Genomic DNA, 22,260 nt, shown 5'->3' with positions numbered 1-22,260 from the left:
GCCATGGCGGCGCTGCGGAGAGGCTGCGGGCGGCTGCTGGCGCGGCGGCCGTGGGCGGCGCACGCGCTCACCGCCGGTAAGGGCCGGACCCCCGCCCCCCGGCGCCGGGCCTGCCGCGCCGGGGCCTGTCCCCCCCCGCGGTGCACAGCTCTCCCTCCTGCCCCATATAACGCCCCCCTCCCCCCCTGACACAGCCCCCCCTCACCCCCCGACACAGCCCCCCTACCTTGCTCTGCTGCCATGGGCACCGTCGCCCACGGTGGGCAGCCGGGCAGCAGCCCTGGGGGGAGGGTCCAGCCTCGGGGGGAGGAGGTGCTGCTGTTCCTCGGGCCGGGCGGGAAGCGAGGGTGCACCGTGAGCCCCATGGGCGGGCGCAGGAGATCCACGTCGGGGGGCCTGTGCCGGAGCCAGGAGGGCCAACGGGGGCTGTAGGGAGGCACAGCCCCAGAGCGACCTCCCAGCGCTCAGGGGACTCGCCCCAAAACCCTGGCTGGAGGCTGTTCCGGGAGCCCTGCTCCCCCGGGCAAGGATGGCTGCTGGGATGTGGCACTGGGGCATTCGGTGGGCTGAGCCCCCCCGCCTCAGCCAGTGCAGCATGGGACTGAGCCTCCCCCAGCTGGGCTGCAGCGGCGAAGGCCTTGGCTTGAGTCAAGTGCAGAGGTGCTGCCGGTGGAGCCGCCCTGTCCCCTGAAAGGCTGCTGGGGCCCTGCACGGATGATTTAATCTCCCAACCAATGTTGCTGTTTGCGGGCCTGGGAGGTGCCATAAATCTGCCCCAGCGCTGGCGGGCATGTCTGCATGCCCCAAGGCTGCTCTCCCTGCGCGGGCAGCTGCTGTAGGTGGGAATGCTCCTGCCTGTGCGGGCCCAGGGCTCGCAGGCCTGAGCAACAGGCAGCTCTGCCTCCCTGCTGCCCACCCCACCCCTGTGTGGCTGAGGCTGGTGGTGGGAAAGCCTGTCCTGCCTGCACACGGAGCTGTGCGGGGGTGGGTGTGGTGTGAGCTGGCCAGGAAGGGGGTCCCTGCATGCTCCTCTCTGCACCCCCTGCTTGCAGCCTTCCTTGCCACCACCCCACCGCTCCCCCACTGCTGCCCACAAGTAACCAGCCCAGCACGCTGGAAAAGCATGACGGCTCTGAGGGTGCCCTGCTGTGCTGGGGAGCCAGTGCAGGGAGCTCAGCTCAGGGTGGAGTCGTTGGCCCTTCTCCCTGCTGCCCCTGGGGATGGTGGCACGTTGCCCTGCCTGCCAGGCTGCTGGGCTCCTGCCAGGCCACCTCGCTGTTCCTGCTGTTATTTTTATCTGATTTGATGGAATCTATTGCCTGGCACCTGCTGCACCGTGCACGGCTGAGCTGCGCATCGCCTTCCTTGGTTCCTGGAGAGAGGCCCAGGACCAGCCATCGCGCTCCCCGGCAGCCCCTGCCCGCTGCTGTAGCAGGCTTGGTGCAGCCGCAGCCCCGGGCTGGCTCTGGACTCCAGTTCTGCCTGTTGCTTCTTCACGTTGGAGCTGGCCCTACGGTGCTGAGGTGCAGTCCTCTAGTTCCTCGGGGACTTGGCAGCTCCCAGGGGCGCAGGGCCGTGACCATGGGTGTGCAGCCGCCTGGCGCGGCCCCTCTGGGTGGTCAGCCCAGCACTGATTGCGGTTCCTACCGCCAAGAAGAGGCTCTGCCTTCAGGCTTGGATGTCTCCCTGCCTGGAGTGGGTGCCCCAATGTGAGGTTGCAATGTTGGGAGCGTGGCCATTGCTCCGGCGGAGGGACAGCGCTGCTGGAGGCCAAGCTTTTCTGCTTTCCTTGTAGCTTCAGCAAGTAATCGCCCCACCCGAGGTTGGGCTCGGCCCCTTGCTGCTGGCTATGCCATGGTCTGTGGGGTGGAGGCAGGCCTCGCCGGGCACCATGCTGGGTGGCTGCGGGGAGGGCTGGGCAGATCCCAGCCTCTAACCCTGCCTTTGCTCGCTGCTCACGGAGCTCCCGGTGCTGCCTTTGCCCTGGGCAGAGCAGAACCGCCAGCTGGGGCCGGGCCAGGGAGGTTTGCTGGCAGTTGGCTGCACCTGGTGTGTCCAGCCGCGCTCGCTGGCCGAATCGCTGTCCTGCCTGGCAGCGAGCGCTGCGGGGTCAGGCAGGGCTTTGCCTCCTGTATCCCAGCAGCCAGGATGCCAGCAGGACCTGGGCACAGCGGGCAGCAGCACGTGCCCGCAGCAGTGACCTCGCTGTCCCCGCCTGCGGAGAACAGCCCCGTGCTCCCGTGGTGGCGATGTAGCCTCCAGCTGCCAGCCGGTGAGGCCCGCGGGGGATGCAGACGGTGTGGCCTACTTAGGCTTGGGTCCGTTTCAAAGTCCTGTGGCTGCGGGAGCAGCAGCTTGCAGGATCGGCCAGGCACCCCCCGGCTCCTGGGCTGGGCCTGGCCAGGGGCTGCGCGCTGCCTGCTGCCTCCTGCCTGCCCGCGGCACCGCTCCACACCGAGCAGGCAAGAAAGTGCCTCCCTGCGGCTCAGGCGGCTGCAAGCTGGGAGCCCTCGCCCTTCTCACCGGCTGTGGCCAGTGCTCCCGTGAAGGTGCGGTGCTGCCATGCGTGTTGGCTCTTCCCAGGCCGGGGCAGGACGCGGCGGCGGCGGCAGGGCCTGGCAGAGCTGCGGGGGCAGCCGGGGCTGGCTCCTGTGTTCGAGGTGTGGGACACAGCTGGGGGGCTGCAGCCCGGCACAGGAGCTGCAGCGGAGCGAGCGGCGCTGGTGCCAGCCAGGGCAAGCGAAGTCAAGTGCGAGGGAATCGATCCGGCTGCGCTCCCGGGCAGGGGTGTGCAGACAGGCCTGTGCCCCCCAGCAGCCCCGGCGCTGCTTCGTCACTGCTGGGCACCGCGCCCAGAGCCCTCGGCACTGAATGAGTAACGCTGGCGGTGCCGGCTGCACTTTCTCAATGACGGGCATGTGGGGGGAGCCTGCCTGTGCCTAGTGGGAGGGCTGCCCGTGGGCAGCAGGCAGCCAGCAGGCAGCTGGCGCTTCTGCTGTGCTGGCCTGGGGTCCCTCGCCTGCCGCTTGCCCCTGCGCTGCCGCGGGCTGGCAGGGCGCGCTGCCGTCGTGGAGGGGTGTGGTGGCCCTCGGGGCCCGGGGGTGTTGGTCTGGGGTGGGAGATGGAGCCAGTGATGTGGTGGCAGGAGACGCTGCCAGGAGCGCGGCGGCTCCGAGGGGCTGCAGAGACCACGCCGGCACTGCCAGCCCTGCCGGGGCACGTCCATCCCGGCTGGCCTTGGCTGAGGCCCCGGCTCCTGCCCAGCCTCCTGGGCCGCCTCCAGGCTCCGCCGGCCATCGCAGCCATGCTGGGCCGGGTCCAGCCCCTGTCTGCGGGCTCCCAGCGGCCACGCTGAGGCCCCGGTCCGCGTGGCTGGGGTGAGGAGCCGGGGAGCCGGGCCCACGCCTCTCCGCTCGGGCATGCTGGCGAGGGCCAGAGCCCGCAGGCGTGTTCCCCTGCTGCAGCCTGAGGTCTGCGGCCCTTCGGCTGACGCCTGCTCCCTGCGGCACTGCTGGGGGCTGTCGCAGAGAGACCGATGGCCGGGAGGGAGGGAGTGGGGGCCGGGTGCTGCTGGGGATGCACCCGGGGCTCTGCTACCCCTCGTCCACAAGGAACCGCTCATGGAGACCCTCCAGGCAGGGCTGGCCCTGAGCCAGCAGCGTGGTTGGGGCTGCTGGGAGGAGGGGGGTGCTGGGGCTGCTGCTCCCCGAGACGAGGGCTTCCTGGGTTCAGGGCTTCCAAGAACAGAGCAGAATCGCAGCGGGGCTGGAGACCTGCCTGGGAACCATCCTGGGGGGAGCAGGGGGAGTAAGCAGGGAGCCCGCGAAGGCCGGGGGAGGCAGCGCCGGGCCAGCCGAGTTGCGTCGAAGAGGTCAAGGGTGTGGGATGGAGCGGGGGCTGCCAAAGGCCCAGCTGAGCGGCACCCCGCAGGCGACGCGCACAGCAGAAGGTCCCTCACACTGATATGGAAACAAGGCACGGAGCCGTGCCAGCCGCCGCGCAGCGGCGCGGAGCTGGGGCCAGCCCCGGCGCCCGGTGAGCCTTGCCTGCCTGTCCTGGCTGCCAGCAGCGGCGGTGCTGCCGGGCAGGAGCGGCACAGGCGGAGAGCGGCTTTCCAAGGAAGGGGATCGTAGTCGGCAGAGTTGGCGCAGTGCCTGGGGAGAGGTTTTGGGGAGTGCAAGGCCTGGACTTGGGAGAGGGCGCAGCAGGCAGCCGGCAGCGCAGGCAGCAGCTGGGTGGGCTGTGCCCCAAAATCCCCGGGCACCGCGGGTCCTGGGTGACAGACCAGCCCCGTGTCGGGGACATGGGGCAATGGCGCAGCCGGGCACCATTTCAGCCAGAGACGCTTGGCCACTGCGGGAGGGCCCGTGCCGCAGGGCGGGTGCGGGCAGGTTTGGCACAGGCCGTGCCAGGATGGACGCAGCAGGGCCAGAGCAGGCTCGGGGCTGCGGGTGGGCAGAGGCAGGAGCGCGCGGGGTCTCGCCCGGCCCTGGCATGCCGGGCCACCTGAGCGCGCTGTGCCGCTCGCAGGGGCCCTCATGGGAGCTGGCGACGTGATCGCGCAGCAGCTGGTGGAGCGGCGGGGGCTGCGCGGGCACCACGGCCCCCGGACCATGAAGATGGTGGCGATCGGCTTCTGCTTTGTGGTGAGCGCCGGCGCACGGTGGGCGCCCGGGGCCTGCCCCGTCCTCGCGGCACACGCGCGGCGGGGTGGGCCCGAGGGCTGTTTCGGCGGGGCGAGCCGATTCTCCCCACAGAGGAGCGCCCTGTCCCTCCACCCAGCTGCGCCACGGGGCGGGACGGGGTCGGCAGCCTCTCCCCGCAGCCCGGGCACCCGTCCCGTCCCTGCTGCCGGCCCCTGGGGAGGTTCCACGTGGCAGGAGGGTGACTCCGCGCCCGAGGGTGCAAACGCGCTTTGCTCCGCTCTGCGCGGCGGGGCCGGATCCTGAGCTACCGGCCTCCTGTGCTCGGGGGGGGTGGGCCTGGCACCCTGCACGGGCTCAGGCAGGGAGGGTGCTGGGCGGCACTGGCACAGCCGGGGCACGGGAGCGGGCCCCCGGCTGCCCGGTGCTGGTGCTGCCCCGGTGCAGGTGCTCTAGGAGAGGCAGGGGGGCTGCGGGCATCCCCGCATCCACCCTGTGCGGGGGGCTGCCCCACGGCACTGTGGGGCCCAGCAAGGGAGCGGCCCAGCCCGGGAGGGGCGGCAGGACAGGCCCCAGGCTCTGTGGCCCGGGAGAGCAGGATGCTGCCCCCCCCCCCCCCGGCCTCCTGCAGGGCCCCGTCGTGGGCGGCTGGTACAAGATCCTGGATCAGCTCATCCCAGGGACCACGAAAGTCACGGCTGTGAAGAAGATGGTCCTGGACCAGGTCAGTGCCACAGGGGCGAGGGTGCCTGCGCGGGGCCGGTGCGGCAGGACGGGGCGGTAGGAGCAGCCACGCGCCCGCAGGCAGGTTTCCATCCCGCTGCGAGAGCCCCGGCTTGGGGCGGCGGGTGCTGAGCGGGGATGGTGCCCTGGACCCGCCCCATGGAGCAGCTGGGCTGCGGCACCGGGCAGCTCAGCCCCGCAGCACCCGCGCGGAGCGTGCCAGGCCAGCCGGCTGCGCGCAGGGAGCTGCGGCAAGCCACGCTTCGCCGCTGCTGCAGCTGCCCTAAGGCTGTTGAGAGCCGCCATCTCCCTTCTCTGAAGCGGAGCATGGGAGGCTGGGCAGCGCTGTCCCCACTGCGGCGTGGGGGTCCCGGGGACGGGGACCCCAGTGCTGCCCTGGCTCCTGCCCTCCTCCTGAGGTCAGGGCCAGCCCCGATGCGGCGGAGGGCTGGGGAGGACAGGGCTGCAGAGGGGCCATCCTTGGGCTGGTGTTGGACCCTTCCGGAGGCCCCACGGTGGTGCCCACCCCTCCGGGCGGCTCTGTGCCGGGGAGCGGCAGGAGGAGTAGCCCCAGGGCATCGGGCAAGCTGGGCCTGTCCCCCCCGTGCCCTCCTGTTGCCCCGAGCTGTGGGCCCAGCTCCAAGCGCTGCAGGCTCCCCGGCACTGGGCCCCCACTCCTCTCTTGCAGGGGGGCTTTGCGCCGTGTTTCCTTGCCTGCTTCCTCGCCATCACGGGGGCAATGAACGGTCTGTCACTGGAGGAGAACTGGTCCAAGATCCAGCAGGTACGTGCTGCTTCCCCAGCGCGGCGTGGGGCCGTTGGCAGCTCCTCGTGGAGCGCCAGTGCTGCCGGCTGCTCCCGTTGGCGCTGATGCCCGTGCCCCGGCGCGGCCCCCTCCCAGTGCTGACTCTGTGCCCCCAGCTCTGCCATCACACTCCCATCCTCGTAGCGCAGCCCGCAGCTCCGTTGTGTCCCGGGACCCCAAGCAGAGAGCCAGCTCTGCGGGCGCCCCACAGCCAGGGTGGGGAAGTGTCTGCCCCGCTGCGGAGCAGCTCTCTGCCTGGCCGGGGTCTGGGGGTGCGTGGGGCCAGTCCTGCCACGCTCGGCGCCGGGTGCCATTGGCTGCCTGGTGCTGCCAGTCCTCTGGGCGCTGGTGTCAGGGCTGCTCCCTGCGGCATGGCTCTCTGGGGTCCCGCCTGGGCCAGGGCAGCCGGGTGCCGGTAGCCAGCCGGCTCCCTGCGTGCCGTCCGGCCCCCCTCCTGGCTGCGTCTCCAGAGCCATTACTGAGATGGCTCCCGTTAGCAGCGATTGCTGGAAACCAGGGCGAAAGCTGAGTCAGCGTGTCCAGAGGGTGAGTCACTGGGGAGCGGGTGACCACCCGGCAGGGATGAGGCACACCGGGGGTGGTCGCGTGGCTGCCCGCGGGGTGCGCAGCACCGATGCTCGCGTGCCGACGGCCGCTGGGGCTGCACGCGAAGGGCCCTGGCCCAGCCGGGCCCTCCGCCCCCGGGCTGTGAGCTGGGGCTGTTGCCCCAGCCGGGCTGTGAGCCGCTGCCCCGGGCCGGAGCTCTGCCTGGGGTGCCATCACCCAGAGCTCGTTCCTGGGTGCACCCGCCAGCCAGCCGCCAGTGGGCTGCAGGTGCGCACCGGCAGACCTTTCCTGCCCTCAGGCCTGCCCTGGACCCCCAGAGAAAATCCGGGGGGGGCACTGAGCTACCTCTTCTTTCTCCTGGCTTTGCAAGAGCAGCAGCCAGGCCGCGAGGTGCTTTGAGAGGCCCCCGAGACGCACATCCGCTGGTCCTGGCGCAGGCGGCGCTCCCATCCGCCCCGGCTGCGTCTCGGCCAGGTCAATGGCGTGGATCTTGCCTCGCCTCCCCCAGGGAGACCCGCTGGGGCCTGAGCACGGTGGGCTCACAGCGCCTGGTGGGTGATCGCCGCCAGCCGTGGCTCCTGGCTGGTGCTCTGCCCTGGGAGGGGGCTGGGCTGGGGGCCGGGCAGCGGCGGCTGGCAGCCATCTTCACCTCTGGCTTGGGGCGCATCCCTCTCTCCCCATGCAGAGGAAGCGTCAGCAGAGCATCCATCACCCCTGCGCCCGCTCTCCCCGTCCTGGGCTGCCGGCCAGCACCGGGAAGCCGGGCTCCCGGCTGAGTCACGGCCAGGCTGGACGAGGGACTTGTCCTGCTGCCGTGGGGCAGGGCTGCGGCATGGCCGCCAGTGCGGCGTGAGGACAGGGCAGCCCCTCAGGCTCCCAGGGTGCTGCCCTGGCTCGGTGCCCCTCTCCATCCCTGCCCCACGGCGCCTGGGAGAGGGCTCGGGAGACGCGGGGCAGGACGGGGGCTCACAGCTTGTGCCAAGGTGAGGAGCCGACGGCCCTGCCTTGCCTGCTCTGCCCCAGCTCAGTGCCTGCCCCACGCCTGCCCCTGCTCTCCTCCCAGGCTCGCTGGAGCAGGGCGGCGTGTGGTGGCCCGGCTGTGGCACTGAGGACCACATAGGCGGCAGGAAGGACTCTTGGGGGGGACGGGGCAATTGTGGCCGCCCTGTCCCTGCCACCACACGCTCACTCCACGTGGCCACAGCTCTGGGAAGGGTGCCGGCAGGCAGGGGCTGCGGGTGCAGAGGGGATCTGCGCCGTGCCCGGCCAGAGTGGGCATGGAGTCGGGGGATCGCAGCAGGGGACGGTGGCCGTATGCATGCTGCCAGCCGCCACCTGCTGCCCAGCCTGCCTCCACCTCGGGTCATGGAGACACTCCTGCGCCATCCCTGCGGGTGCCAGCTGTGGGCCCTGCCGCTGGAGCCGGCCACCCTTGGCAGCCCCAGCCTCCGCCTGCGGCACCCGGGGTCTCCCCACGCGCGTGCAAGCGGCCGCCCGTGCCGTGGCCGTGGCCGTGGCCGGCTGCGTGGCAGGGCTGGGTGCCCGTGGTGGCTGGGCGCAGCGGGGCCGTGCTGCGTGCTCACAGCCTCCCTTCTCCCCCAGGACTACGGGGACGCCCTGCTGACCAACTACTGCGTAAGTGCTGGTGCCACGCCGGCTGTGCCCCCGGCCTGGGGCGGCCGAGCTGGGCTCACCCGCACCCCTGTCCCTGCCCCCCGCCTCAGGGGCTGCCGTGGGCTCAGCTGGATGCCCGGAATGCCTGGGCAGAGGTGGGCACAGGGTGGGAGTGCCGGCGGGGCCCCTTCACCACTGTCTCCTTCTCTGCCCAGATCTGGCCACCGGTGCAAATCGCAAACTTCTACTTCATGCCCCTGAAGCACAGGTAGTAACGCAGCCGTGGCCACGGCTCCCCGGTTCCGGGAGCCCGGGGCTGTGGACCCTGTCCCCTCTGTCCCCAGGCTGGCCGTCGTCCAGTGCGTTGCCATCGTCTGGAACTGCTACCTCTCCTGGAAAGCAAATCGGGTGTGAGGGGGAAGCCGTGTCCCCTCCCTGCCCCCCCGGCCTGCCTGCTGCCTCACTCTGCCCCATCTCTGGAGCCCTCGGACCGGGCGCCCGTGGCTGCAGGTGGGGACGGGGTCGGCAGGGTGCTGGCAGCACCCCACCTGCCCTCTCCTCGGGGGACGGCATCGCCTGCAGCTACGGCCCCTACTGCTCACGGGGGCACGCGGAGGAGAAGATGGCGCCGGGTCTGTCCCGAGACAGGCCGACGGCTGGGGCTGCTCTGGGTCCGGCAGCCTGCCGTGCCGCGGGGCAGCCCTGCCCCTCGACATGCTTCTCCCCCCATGCTCCTTCCTCTACCCGGCCTGTGGCCCCACACATGGGGTGCTCCTGCTGCGGCGCTGGTCTGTCCTTCCCCAGCGGTGCCCCAAGGAGCCAGAGCGGCAGGTGCCAGTGCCGGCCCCAGCCTGGCGCTGCCATGGGTTGGGCACTGCCCCACACGGAGCTGGGGTCGGTGCTGCCTGCCCCACACCTGCAGTTCGGGTGCGCTGCCCCTGAAAACTGGTTCCCCCGTAGCTCTGCGGCAGGCAGTTGGAGCACCCAATAAATGGCGTTTTTCCCTCTTGAGTCCTGCGACGCTCGAGCTCGTGGCCCTCCGTCCCACAGCAGGAGCGGTTTCAGGATGCTCGTTCCTGTGCTTGTGGAGCTGCCGGCAGCCCTCCTGTCCCCTCCATGGGGTGGGGACGCAGAGCTGGGGTCCCAGCTGGCAGGCAGGCACGGGGGGCCTTGGGGCAGGGGCAGAGTGACGGCTCCGCTCTCTGCCCATTCCCCGAGGAGCCGAGTGCATGGCCAAGGTGCCGGCATGGTGTGGGGCTGGGACACCACAGTGCTGAGCAGTGCGGGTTGCTGGGGGTGGGCTACCCCAGCTGCCTCTGTGAGGGGAGGGGGGTCTGGCAGAGGGTGGGTGGCGGCTTAGGGGTCCCCAGGTCCCACTGTGGCTGTCTCATGAGTTGCGATGGTACTGCCACTGCTGGGCAGTGGGACAGGGCGAGCTGCGCCCAGCGGGCACAGGCGCTGTGTGCAGGATCCTCCCGGGGCTTGTGGCATCTCAGTGCAGGGCTGTGCATCAAAGGAGAGGATGCAGGAAGGATCTGGGTGAGGGCTGGGGCTGTGACGGGGCCGCATCTACCTGTGCCTTGTCCAAGAAGAACCTGCCTGTCCTGCCTGCGAGGAGTCCCAGACGCTGCCACCTGCCTGCGCTGCTGCCTCGTGGAGATGTCCATCCAGGCCCGTCCTGCACGGGCAGCGCGTAGACGTGATCCGGCTCACGCAGCGCCCTGCCCAGCACGTCCTGACCCATGTCTCCAGAGCAGAGCTGGCGGGACCACAGTGGTTAATCAGAGCCCCGGCCCCCTCGGCTGCACCGCTGCAGCCCCGAGCAGCTGGATGGAGCCATCGCCACGCACCGGCAGCGCCAGGCCGGGCTCTGTCGAACTGCCGGTGTCGTGGCACTCTCTGAGGGGGATGAACTCTTCCTCCCAGCCTGCAGAGAGCCTGCTCCATGCTGCCCTCATGCACCCTGCGGCTGGCTTGTGCCAGCCAGGCAGGGGCTGGCCCCGCTCTGTCCCCGGGTGTGGGTGCAGTTCCAGGCAGATGGGAGCCGAAACCTGTGCAGGAACCCCGGTGCACCCTGACGGGGATGGAGCCCCAGAGCCTGCCCAGCTGCCCGGCCCTCAGCGCCTGAGGGACGGGAAGGGGCTGCGGCCGCAGCCACCCGGCAGCACCGCAGAGCGGCAGGCGGCTGTGGGGCTGGGGCCATGTGATGGGGCTGTGCCTGGATGTCTCCGGGGCTTCGGGGGGCTGGGCCCAGCCTGGCCTTGGGCACTGTGCAGTTCGGCCTGGGCTCTCCCCAGCCCACGAGGTAGGTGCTGCTCATCAGAGGATGGAGATGGCAGGAGTTTGCAGCCCCGATGTGCTGAGCCTCTCACAGCTGCGTCCGGGGGTGCAGAGGGCCCTGGTGTGTCGGCAGCGGGCGAGCTGAGAGCCAGGCACTTGTCCCCGGGAGCAGGCAGCCCCGCGGCGCGGGGGCTGCCAGAGCTGCAGGGGATTGAGCCCAGCCCCTGCCGAGGGCTCTGCCCTAGAGCCACAGGGAAGTGGTGCCGGGTGCCAGCCTTCACGCCGGATCCATGTCACGGGTGCACGGCACCGTGTGCTGCCTCGCTGCGGGCAGGGCTGTGCCCCAACACCCCTGTGCAGCCCGGTGCGGGACGCGATGTGCGAGGGGCTGGGCTGAGCCTCTGTCCCCAGGCTCAGCCTAACGCTGGCACCGTGGAAAGAGCCCGCTCTGGGCCCATCTCAGCACCAGCACCAGCCCCGGTGCCGAGCATCAGCTCGATTCCCCTCTGCCTGCGGGCAGAGGCGTGGGGGCTGCCAGGCAGGGCCGCAGTGCAGCCGGGGGGTCTGCGGGCAGTGGTGCGGTGCACCAGCAGCTACCTCACCTTTTGGCAACAGCGGCCGGTGCCCCGGGCTGGAACATCCTGCATGCAGCACAGCACTGCCGGCTCCGGTGCCTTCGCTCTATGAGTCACGGAATTTGGCTGGTGGTGCCTTGCCGCTGCTCGGGGCTCTCTGCGGCACCGGCCCCGGCGCACGCGGCAGTTTGACCCCGGCACCGCGAGCTCTGCCCGGGGCACGGTGCCTCCAGGCCCCGCCACAGCCAGGTCGTGTGTGCCCCACCCGTGCCCGTCCTGTGCCAGTGGGCGCCGGGAGCCGGGGTTTCCCCCCGCCCCAGACAGCCCCGCCGCCGCAGCCGGTGCCTGCCCACGCCGCCGCTGCTCGAGGCGGCCGCGGGGCCCGGACCACCCGGAGGGTCCCACGCGGGCCCGGCGCAGCTCACCGGCGCACGGGGCTCGGGCCGGCCCCGGGGCCCTGCGCGCGCTCTCGCGGCGCGTCCCGGTCCTTCAGCACCGCGGACAGCGGCGGCGCCCGGGGACCGGGCTCGGGGGCGGGGGGGTGCGGGCAGCGGCGGGGGGTGGACCCGGCGCCGAACGGGGGTCGCGGCCGCCGAGACCGGGGGAGAGCGGGGCCTGCCCCACTGCGCCGCCGCCCCGGCGCTCTCTCCCGCTTGCCGGGTGCCCCGTTCGCCGTCGTCGCCGTCCCGGTGCCCCTCCCGCCCCCGCCCCCCCGCCGGTCGCTGCGTGCCCGGCGCTGACGTCAGCCCGAGCTCCCGGACCTATATAACCACCGGCCGCGCCGCCGGCTCAGCTCCCGCGGGACGGACCGCGCTCCGCTCCGCCGCCCGCGCACCGGCAGGGCACAGGGCACAGCGCACAGCGCACCGGTACGGGACGGGACGGGGCAGCGCACCGGGCAGACTCCGGGGCAGGGGGCCGGGGAGGGCGCGGCGCGTGCGGGCGGGCGGCCCCGGAGGGGGGCACCGCACCCGGGACGGCCCCGCGGTGTGTCGGTGCCCCTCCCGCTGCCAGTACGCGTTTCCACTCGGTCCCCCCCGTCCCCGGTCCCCGGAGCCGCCCCCGGCTCCCCGGTCTCTCCCCGTCGCGCTGAGCCCCCCGCCGGCCCCGCAGGTGCGGACGGAGCCGAGGATGCGGCGGGCGCTGCTCACTCTCCTGCTGCTGCTCGCCCGCCCGCCGCCCGCCGCCGCCCGCCCCGACGGCTCCGTCCCGGCGGCCGGGCCCGAGGCGCGGAGCCGCCCGCTCTGGCCGCCGCTGGCGCCGCCGGCCCCGGAGCCGTGGCGGGCGCGGCGGGACGAGCCGCCGCTCTCCATCGACCTCACCTTCCACCTCCTGCGGCACCTCCTGCTGCTCGCCCGCGCCCAGAGCCAGCGCGCCCGCGCCGACAGCAACCGCCTCATCCTCGACGCCGTGGGGCGCTGAGCGCCGTCCCGGGCCCCCCGGGGCCGCGCCGGCGTCCGGCCGCCTCCTCGGCCCCCACGCCGTGGCCACTTGGCGCCGCACCGGCAAACCACCGGCACCGGGACCGGCACCAGGCTGTGCCCGTCTCATCCTCGGCGCTGGGGCAAGTGGGCGCGGTACCGGCCCCGGCACGGGCCCGCACCAATTTTGTAATAAAACATGGTGGAAAACCGAGGCGTGAGTGAGTGCGGGGCAGGGGGGCATCCGGGGCTGCGTGGGGCCGAGGGGACAGGCACACCGGGAACGGGGGACGGGCTCACTGGGACTGGAGGGACAGGCACGCTGGGATCGGGGGACGGGGCCATGTGGGAGCAGCTGGGTGGGCAGCACCGCGCACACCGGGCCTGGGGTCGGGGCTGCACATATCCCGGGGGGGATGTGCCGTGGTCTCTGTGGGGAAGGAGCTCCCAGCCTGAGGCCAGGCAGCTGCGGCTGCAGTGGGAAGCGAAGGGCACAGAGTGATGGGGACAGCAGGTCCCTCGCCACCAAGGAGCGGGGCAAAGAGGTGCCGCACCCACGTGTGGGCAGCCGGGAACCTGAGCAACCGTGTGTGACAAGCCCCCCGAGCTGCTCTCAGAGCACTGCAGCAGCATGGGACGGCTCATAGGACTGGAGGGGACGGATACAGGCCCTTCAGGAGGGGCATGGCCACCCCGTGCAGGAGCAGTGGGGCCTGGGGGGCTCCTCTGTGGGACACACGGTGCTGCTGAGTGCTGGCGGGTCAGGACGGGAGCAGAGGGCAGGGAGGGGGACACTGTAGTGGGGTGTATTTCAGACCCCCGATGAAGAGGAGTACATGGATGAAGCCTTCCTCAGACAGTTCAGCCTCCTCATGGGGGGCCCTGCTTCTCACAGGGGCCTTCAACCTGCTCTGGGTGAAGATGTCCCTGCTCACTGCAGGGGTGGGACTAGATGGCCTCTAACGGTCCCGTCCCCCAAACTCTTCTGCGATAACCTCCCTGGTCCCCGCCGGAAGGGCAGCGCGGCAGGACTGGAGGAGGAGGAGGGCTCTGGAGGGCGCCGGGGGCTGTGACAGCAGTGGAGGTCAGCACGCAGGGCGCAGGCGGGACGGCGGGCAGCAGGGTGCAGCCCCCAGACTTCAGGTGAGCCACCTTCAGCGAGCTGGTAGGTGGGCTTTGGCAGGAGGCAGCTCCAAAGGACGAAGGAGCTGAGGAAAGCCAGGAGGCCTTTGAGGACACGCTCAAGCGTGGTCACAGGACACCAGCATGGCTGAGGGTGGAAGGGGCCTCAGGAGATCTCCCACGCTCGTTGCTCAAGGCTGAATTCATCCAGGCTTTGAAAGAGGAAATTCCATCTGGACCTGAGAAACCTGGAACTGGAAGACTGTACTGGAACGGAAGACCGTACTGGAACAGGCTCCCCCGAGCATCTCCCTCCCTGAAGATACTCAAGACCAGACCAGACACAGACCTGGACAAGCCGTGCCGGATGAGCCTGCCTGAGCCGGGGCTGGGACTAGGGGAGCCCCAGAGGCCTTTCGCCCCTCACCAAGCCCGTGGGTACCTTCCCAGCTGGAGGGGCCACAACCTCTCTGTGCAGCCTGTTCCACGCAACCTCTTTGATCAGCCTCACCATAAAAAAAGGGGCTTTTTTTGAGAAAAGAAAAAAAAAACTTTGAAAAAAAGTTTCAGTGGAATCTCCTGTGGTCCAGTTTACACTCATTGCCTCTGGTCCTGTTACTGGGCGCCACTGGGAAGAGCCTGGCTCCATCTTCCTCCGCTCCCATCAGGCAGGTATACACGTGGATTCAGTCCCCCTGATCCTGCTCTGCTCCAGGCTGAGCCGTCCCAGCCTCTCGCGCAGCAGATGCTCCAGTCCCTTCAGCACTGCTGTGGCCCGTCCCTGGATCCAGAGCTCACGTCCTCCTTGCACTGCGAAGTCCCGACCTGGTCAGGGCTCTGCACCCACGACCTCCCCATGCTACGTGGAGGGGAGGGTCCCTGCCTCCCCCAGATCCAGTGCTCGTCCCCCCACAGCCCACGGTGCTGTCGGCCACCTCCGCCGGGAGGTCACGTTGCTACCGCCTCTCCAGCTCGGTGTCATGACAGAGTGTATTTTGTTGCTGTTGCCCTTCACGTTCCTGAACGGGTCCAGCTCCAGATGGTGCCCCCAGAGCAGAGCAGTCCCTCTCAGCACACTCGCAGGCTCCCTGGTCGGTGCCCACAGGGATGCGCAGTGGAGCAGCCTGCAGGGACCCAGGAGAGACACGGATGTACCAGGGAGTTGGTCTGGAGATGCTGGGAACCCATGGTGGAGATCCAGCGTGGGGACAATCACAGAATCATTAAGGTTGGAAAAGACCTCTAAGATCATCAAGTCCAACCATCAACCCAACACCCCCACGCCCACTGAACCATGTCCTGAAGTGCCACGTCCACACGTTTTTTGAACACCTCCAGGGATGGTGACTCCACCACCTCCCTGGGCAGCCTGTGCCAGTGCTTGACCACTCTCTCAGTGAAGAAATTCTTCCCAATATCCAGTCTAAATCTCCCCTGGCGCAACTTGAGGCCATTTCCTCTCATCCTGCCGCTGGTTACTTGGGAGAAGAGACCAGCACCCACCTCACCACAACCCCCTTTCAGGCAGTTGCAGAGAGCGATGAGGGCTCCCCTCAGCCTCCTCTTCTCCAGACTGAACACCCCCAGTTCCCTCAGCCGCTGCTCATCAGACTTGTGCTCCAGACCCCTCCCCAGCTCCATTGCCCTTCTCTGGACACGCTCCAGCACCTCAACGTCCTTCTTGTCGTGAGGGGCCCAAAGGCACAAACACACTGTGGGGGGCAGACAACAAAGGAGGAATTTAAAAACCTTGCCTGGGTGAGCAGGGAGGGTGTCAGGCTGCCAGAGACCAGCCGGGACTGGGGCGCGCAAGGTCAAGGACAGCGTCCACCCCACCCCGCACGGTTGGGGGCTGCTCAAGGGACTGGCTGGAGCTGGGGAAGGCAAAGTCTGGTGACAAGCACCCGGAGAGGGGCTCAAGGAAGAAAACTATGCAAATTAGAGAAGAACCAAGATGGGGCTCTTGGGACACACATCAGCCCCCACGCGAGGCAGCCGAAGGTGCCCAGGGGCTGCTGAGGTCCTTGTGAGCCCCCTCTCTGTCATCTCTGAAGGTGATGGGAACAGGGGGACGCCCCTGAGGGGTGGAGAAAGGCAAATGCCACATCCCCGAATGCCCCGATGGCCGGTGCAGGGATGGAGAGGCCTCCCAGCCTCACCTTGGTCCCCAGGGACGACGCGAGCCCTCCCGGGGCGTGTTTCTGGCATGGGAAGGAGCAGGCGGTGACCGGGAGCTGCCAGGCTGGGCTGCGGGGTCAACGCCTCCGCCGAGAGCGGCGACGTCCCTTCGCCCACCCTCGCCCAGGGCCGGGCGCGCGTGCCCGCGCCGCGATGAGGGGGCTGGCGAGTGGACACGGGCAGGCAAGCGGCGGGCGCAGCGGGCGTCTCAGGGAGCCGCGCTCTTCCGGGGGCCGGCGGGCAGGGAGTGCCGCAGGGCACCGCGCCGGGGTCCCTCGCTCAGGTTTGCAGTTAACACCAAATCTGCTTAAGGACAGAGCTGCCACCAGCGGGGCCGAGCCCGGCTGCGGGAAGGGGCCGGCGGGGACCTTGCAAGGACGAAGGCGAAGCCCAGCCTGGGCGGGCAGAGCAGCTGGAGCCCACAGTGGGAGCGCGGTCAGCACGGGCCGTGAGGAGGGAGCTGTGCCCTGTGGGCCATGTCCCGTGGCGGGGCGTGTGGTGCCATGTCTCCCGGCCGGCTCAGCTTCAGCATCAGTCCCCCTTGCCCACCCCCCTGCCCCAAGCAGGGTCCACGCTGAGGGGCCCGGAGCCGCTCTGGCCTCCCCAGCCCCGTGTTAAGGGTTGCTGTGCTCTCGGGAGGAGTTTTTCCTGGTATCCGATGGGAATTTCCTTTGTCCCAGCTTGTGTCACCAGCTCCTGCCCTCTCCCTGTGCCGCAGGGGGTCTGGCTCCAGCTCCCCGCACCCCAGGAGGCAGTTGAGGGGTCTCCTCTCCCCGGCTGCACAAGCCTGGCTCCTGTCCCCACTGCGTGCCCTGCCCGGCCGGGTGTCCCCGCCTGTTTGCTCCCAGGGACCCGAAGTGGGCCGGGAACCAGCCGTCAGCAGGGGCAGGGTCATGCCGGCACAGCCCCGGGCACCGGGGTCTCCGCTGCTGCTAGGGCATTCCCGGCCCCCCTGCTGGGACCCAGCCCCTGGCCCAGCCCCGGGTCACCGGGACCTGCCACACGCCAGCGTTTCGCTTCCCCCACGCCTGCACCCCAGCCCCTGGCCAGCTTGGTGGCCCCTGGGTCGCCTGTGGGGTGCCCCGGTCTGCCGGGCACCGGGGGCCCCAGCAGCCAGCCCTTGCTGCCCCCGGCAGCGGTGGGGGGGGCAGCTGGGGACACCCCCCTGGTGCCCCATCCCCAGGGGACCCGCCCAGCCCCAGCCTCGGCCCCACGAGGAGCCCCTCGCCATGTGCATCATCTGCTGCATCAGCCGTGACGCCACGGCGGCCCGGGACGAGGCGGGTGACTCAGCCAGCGCTGCCGCGGCCCCCCCGGGGGCGCAGGCCCCGACACGGCGCCGATGGCGGCGCTCCCGGCTGTGTACTCAGCCGGCTCATCCCAGCACTGTTTGTTCGGCACGCCCGGGTGACAGTGCTGCCAAGACGGCGTCCAGCCCAGCGGGGGGGCTGGCGGGGCTGGGGGGGCCAGGCGCAGATCCTCGCCCCCCGGCAGGGGCTGCAGGCAGGGGGGCAGAGCCCCACTCGTCGGGGACCGAGGTGTGAAGCTCCCAGCCGCAGTCCTGCCCTGGGCTGCCGGAGCCGAGCTGTGCCGGGGCTCCCCGGGGATGCAGCCCCTCACGAGGAGGCCCGGGGGCACCGCTGTGGTGGTGGGGCTGGGGCTCAGCTCGGTGGGGCAGGGGCTGCGCCGGGGCTGGACCCCGTGGAGCAGGTACAGAGCTGTGGCGGGGGCAGCGCCCGTGCCCACCCTGGCCCACATGCCACACCGGAGGTGACGTCCTCACACATGCTTTAATGTCAGAGAGGGGCAGCTCCGGCGTCTGGGGAATTACAGCGGCAGCGCTGGGGCTTGCCGAGGGCTGCCAGGGACAGCGACGAGCCGGTGAGTGCCGACGCTGCCCGCGGCGCTGGCTCAGTGCTGACCTGTGCGGGGAAGTGGCCTCAGCACCACGCGGCGGGGCCCCGGGACCCCCACCCTGACACCTGCAGGCAGGGAGAGAGGGAGGGCCTGGGGGCCCCGAGGTGTGACACCCCCACGTCTGTGTCCCCATCCCCATCTGTCCCCAGGAGGTGCCTCCTCTGTCCCACGGCACCCCGTGGCCTGGCCCCGTCCCCTTCCCCCCTGGCCTCAGTCCTGGTGAGGGTCTCACCATGGGGGGAGCTCGCTGGCTTCTGCCTCGGCCCCACATCTGCAGCGGAAAAGCAAATGACAAGCTGGAGCCAGGGATGCCCGACACGCTGCAGGACCTGCGCAGCCACATGCGGGCCACGGCACAGCCACACAGCACGGCACGGCATGGCCCCCTCCACGGGCACGGCAGCCTGAGCCCCCAGGCCCCACTGCCCTCAACTGCCCCTGCAGCCCCGGGGCCAAGCGCAGCAGCCAGGCACGGCACGGCATGGCGAGGACTCACCGTCCATGGCTTCGGGCACCTCCAGGCTGTCCAGCCGGTCCTCGTCTGCTGCGGCTTCACTGCCGTCCCCGGGTCCGTCCGCCTCGTCCTCGCCCAGCGGCTCTGTGGGGCAGGGGGTGGGTCAGCCGGGGTCCTCCCTCCCCACGGTGTGGGCAGCCCGGGGACACCCTGCAGAGGGGGAATGGTGCAGCAGGCCACGAGCCAGAGGGGGCACAGGGCCGGACCCCACAGGGTCCCCAGGCAGCGGCTGAGGGGCCACACATCCCCATTCCTGTGCACGAGGGGACCCATCCCCGTGCAGGGCATGTGGCGGGGGCCCTGCCTGCCCGAGGGCTGGGCGCGCCGGGCAGCCCCACGCGCCCCCCCAGGCACGGCATCGCTTGTCCTGGAGCCAGCACCTGTCTGGAACTCAATGGTCCTCAGCATCTCGGCCACATAGTCCACGTTGATAGAGAAGTGGTCCATGTTCTCGTAGCCAGGCTCGGGGCGGCTGCTCATCGACACCTTGGACATGTCCGTGATCCTGCAGGCAGGCAGACCCCCGGGAGCTGCCAGGGTCCAGCACCCAGGGGGCCACCGCACCCCCAGCCCTCTGGCCCTGTGCCCCCAGCCCTCTGCCCCCCACCCTGCCGCTGCCCCCCGTGCCCCCAGCCCTCTGCCCCCGGGTACCACTCACTTTTTCAGGAGCTCCTTGGAGTGCTGTAGAGGAAAGCGAGGGGGTCAGTGTCTCCCTGCAGCAATGGGACCTGAGACCTCGGGAGCCAGACGTCACCCCCGCCACAGCCTCACCCCAGCACGTCCCCGGGACAGCCCCAGATCGACCAAAGCACCCGCCCTCCGCCTGCAGCCTGCAGGGCAGCCCCAGCCCCCAGAGGGACCGGTGGCCCCACTACACAACCCTGGGGCAGCTCCGGACCCCCTGGAGGGAACTGCCCCCCACCTCCCCCAGTTCCCCAGCACAGCCTGGGGACAGGCCCAGCCCCCCGGAGAGTCCTGACCCCACCGGCACTGACCTGCAGGTACACGGCCATCTGGGGCTCCTCCATGGCCTGGATGGCCGACTCCACCAGCTTGGAGGAGGCCTCCAGGTGGTCGCCGTACTGGCGGATGAGGCCCCGCACGCGCTGCACCTTCGCCTCCTGCTCCCGCGCGATGCTCTGCAGCAGCTCCTTCTTCCGCTCCTCCAGGATGCTGTACAGCGAGTCGAAGCGCAGCCCCAGGTGCTGCTTCTGCCGCCGGCCGTTCTCCTGCGGAGCGCCGGGCTCAGGGGCCACCCCGGCCCCGCGTGTCCCCGCCACCGGCACGGCCCCGGGGCTGTGCACGGTACCCGGGTCCCCCCCGCCCCCACCTCGATGGTGCGGCAGATCTCCTCCATCTGCGTGATGATGGCCTGGATGCGGTCGTTCCCCGCCACCAGCATGGCGATGCCGTCGCTGAGCTCGCTCTGAGAGGGGAGGGGACGGGCGTGAGGGCTGGCTGCGCGGGCAGCCCCCCGCCCCCCGCAGGCCCCCCACCTTCTGGCGCTGGTAGACGGCGGGCAGCGGCGCGACCTCGCAGTCCTTGTGCGCCCCGAAGACCTTGCAGAGGGAGCAGGTGGGCGCCTCGCAGCGCAGGCAGTAGATGTTGATCCGCTCGTCCTCGTGCTCCTCGCACATGAGGTGCTGCTCGGCCTTGGCGTGCAGGGGCCTGCGGGTGGGGGGCCGGGCACCGCTGCCCACTGGTGGGCCCCGGCCCCCAGGGACACCCGCGGCCCCGCGTGGGCCCCGCTACCCCCCTCCCTCTGGCTGGGCTCCCGCCCCCAGCCCCTGTGCCTGCAGCCCCCCCTCGCGGGCTCCCTTTCACCCACGCGGGGCTCGCTCCCCCGTGGGGTCCCCAGCGCCCCGCGGGCTCCCCGCACCTGGCCGACTCCTGCTTGTAGATGTCGATGATGTTCTCCACCAGCAGGTTCCGCTGCAGCCCGTACACCCCGTGCCGGTCCAGCACCACCTCGTGGCGGCACGAGGGGCACCGGAACCGGCCGCCCGACGGCACCGCGCTGGAGCCCCGGGACTGCCACAGCGGGTTGGAGGCCTGGGGGGCGGCGAGTCAGGGCCGCGGCACCCCCGCAGCCCCCCGGCAGCCCCCGCCGCTGGGAGCGAGACCCCGCGCGGGCACGGGCACGGACGCGGGCACGGACGCGGCCCCGGACGCGGCCCCACGCCCACCAACGCAGTCGGGCCGTCCCCGCTGGAGCGGGAGCGGCCCCGAGGGCGGCCCGGCCGCTCGGCCCGGGGCCCGGGCAGCCCCCGCCGCCGGCCGGGGCCCGTCCCGGGCGCACCTGGAAGACGTCGTTGGCGCACTTGCGGCAGAGGTTGTGCTGGCAGGGCAGGATGACCACGGGCTTGGTGAACATCTCCAGGCAGATGGGGCAGATGAGCTGCTTCTCCAGGCTCTCCATGCTCCGCGCCTCCGCCAGCAGCGGCTTCAGCCCCACCGCGAAGTTCATTGCCGCGGTCCCGGCCCGGCCCGGCCCGGCTCTGCCCACCACGGCCCCGCTCCCGCTCCGGCCCCGGCCGCCCGGTGCCCGCTCTGCCCCGGCCCCGGCCCCGCTGCGCCCGGTGCTAATTTTAGCCGCCCCCGCCCCGCCGGGGCCGCCGCAGCTGTCGGCGGCGTCGGGTGACACTGAGTCACGGCGCCGCGGCGGGGCCCCACCGGCGCGCCCGGCCCCGCGCCCGGCCCGGCTGAGCCGCGAGACCGGCTGGCCCCCCGGGACCGGCTGGCCCTCCGGAACGCCTGGCCCACCCGGGACTAGCTGATCGGCAGCCCGGGCGGCCTCGGGGAGGCAGCCGGGGCAGCGGAGGCCAAGCCACACACCACCCCCCGGGCAGACCCCGCCGTGCCTGTCCCACCCCAGCCCTGAGCCCTCGGCCTGGGCAGAGCCCCACTCCCCGGCGGCGAGCAGCACTGCTCCCCGGGCGCCTCCTGCCCAGGGAGGATGAGGGGCTGGGTCCCATCCTGCCGGGCCCCGGGTGGCTGGGGCAGGCTGAAGCGGGGTGCACAGCACCGGGCAGGGAGCAGGGCCTGGGGAGCGCAGAGCTGCTGGGCTCTTGCTGGGGGGGTGCATGCTCTCCCCTGCAGGCTGTGGGGCCAGGCACAGGCTGAGGTGCCCCAGGCCCTGCAGACCCTGCCCAGGGCCAGCGCCCCTGAACAGCGTGGAAGGGCGCCCAGGAGGGCCCATGCCAGGAACACCCCCGTCCCGCTGCTCGCCCTGACACTCCAGCTATATTTAGGGGGTGAGACAGAGCCCGTGCAGCTGCAGGCAGAGGCTGCTGGTGGGGGGAGTGGGAGGGAAGGGCCAAGGGCTCGCTGTGTCCCCCTTGCCCCTCTCCCCCTGGGATGGGGCAGCCCCATCCAGCCCTGCCCCACAGCAGGGCCACAGCTCCCGAGAGAGCAGGGCAGGGTGGGCAACCTGGCCGGGCAGCGGGCAGCTCTGCCCAAGGGGGGAGCAGGGCTCCAGGGCAGCATGGCAGGACCCACGCACCGACCATCAGCTCACACACGCTGTGGCAAGAGCACCCAGACCCCTGGCACACGCTGTGGCAAGAGCGCCCGGACCAGGGGAGCTGCACTGCTGCTGCTGCCCAGAGTGGCCATCTCCCACCGGGCCGCAGGGAGACGAGGATGGCGCCGTGCAGCATGTCAGCGGTGGGAGGAGTGGGGACAGTCCCTGCAGACACCTCAGTGGACCAGGGTGCCTGGCCAGGAGGTGGAAAAGCACAGTCCTGTGGGAGCCAGCGCTGGCTAGGGGACACAGAGCTGTTCCACAAAGGTGACAGGACACGAGTGATGCTCACCCCTGTGAGAAAGCACCTCCCCGAGCAGCGCTTGGGCCACAACCTGCCTACTCCACCCTGCTCAGCCCACCCCACTGTGAGACCCA

The 22,260-nt window shown here is 71.1% G+C and overlaps 3 protein-coding genes across 3 annotated transcripts; 2 read left to right on the top strand and 1 right to left on the bottom strand.

Moving 5' to 3' along the window:
- Positions 1 to 3: 3 nt before the first annotated feature.
- MPV17 (mitochondrial inner membrane protein MPV17) lies at positions 4 to 8,766 on the top strand (the record flags this gene model as incomplete). Its single annotated transcript, XM_082015700.1, has 7 exons — positions 4 to 76; positions 4,531 to 4,646; positions 5,275 to 5,367; positions 6,055 to 6,150; positions 8,341 to 8,373; positions 8,568 to 8,620; positions 8,697 to 8,766. 7 exons carry the CDS (start codon positions 4 to 6, stop codon positions 8,764 to 8,766), a joined length of 534 nt encoding a protein of 177 aa, XP_081871826.1.
- A 3,560-nt stretch (positions 8,767 to 12,326) lies between these two features.
- Positions 12,327 to 12,629, top strand: UCN (urocortin; the record flags this gene model as incomplete). The annotated part of the gene is made up of 1 exon (XM_082015699.1): positions 12,327 to 12,629. Exon 1 carries the CDS (start codon positions 12,339 to 12,341, stop codon positions 12,627 to 12,629), a length of 291 nt encoding a protein of 96 aa, XP_081871825.1. The 5' UTR covers positions 12,327 to 12,338.
- A 5,141-nt stretch (positions 12,630 to 17,770) lies between these two features.
- On the bottom strand, positions 17,771 to 20,826 carry TRIM54 (tripartite motif containing 54; the record flags this gene model as incomplete). The annotated part of the gene is made up of 9 exons (XM_082015704.1): positions 17,771 to 18,116; positions 18,342 to 18,443; positions 18,740 to 18,864; positions 19,018 to 19,040; positions 19,355 to 19,588; positions 19,690 to 19,785; positions 19,856 to 20,027; positions 20,239 to 20,411; positions 20,659 to 20,826. The coding sequence occupies 9 exons, from the start codon at positions 20,824 to 20,826 to the stop codon at positions 17,869 to 17,871; spliced, it is 1,341 nt and encodes a 446-aa protein (XP_081871830.1). The 3' UTR covers positions 17,771 to 17,868.
- Positions 20,827 to 22,260: the final 1,434 nt, after the last annotated feature.

The sequence above is a fragment of the Phaethon aethereus genome, assembly GCF_964289735.1.
Source record: "Phaethon aethereus genome assembly, contig: HAP1_SCAFFOLD_408, whole genome shotgun sequence".
In the NCBI taxonomy this organism is placed as follows: domain Eukaryota; kingdom Metazoa; phylum Chordata; class Aves; order Phaethontiformes; family Phaethontidae; genus Phaethon; species Phaethon aethereus.
Note: the sequence above shows the minus strand (reverse complement) of the source record. Positions and strands in the feature narration are given on the sequence as shown.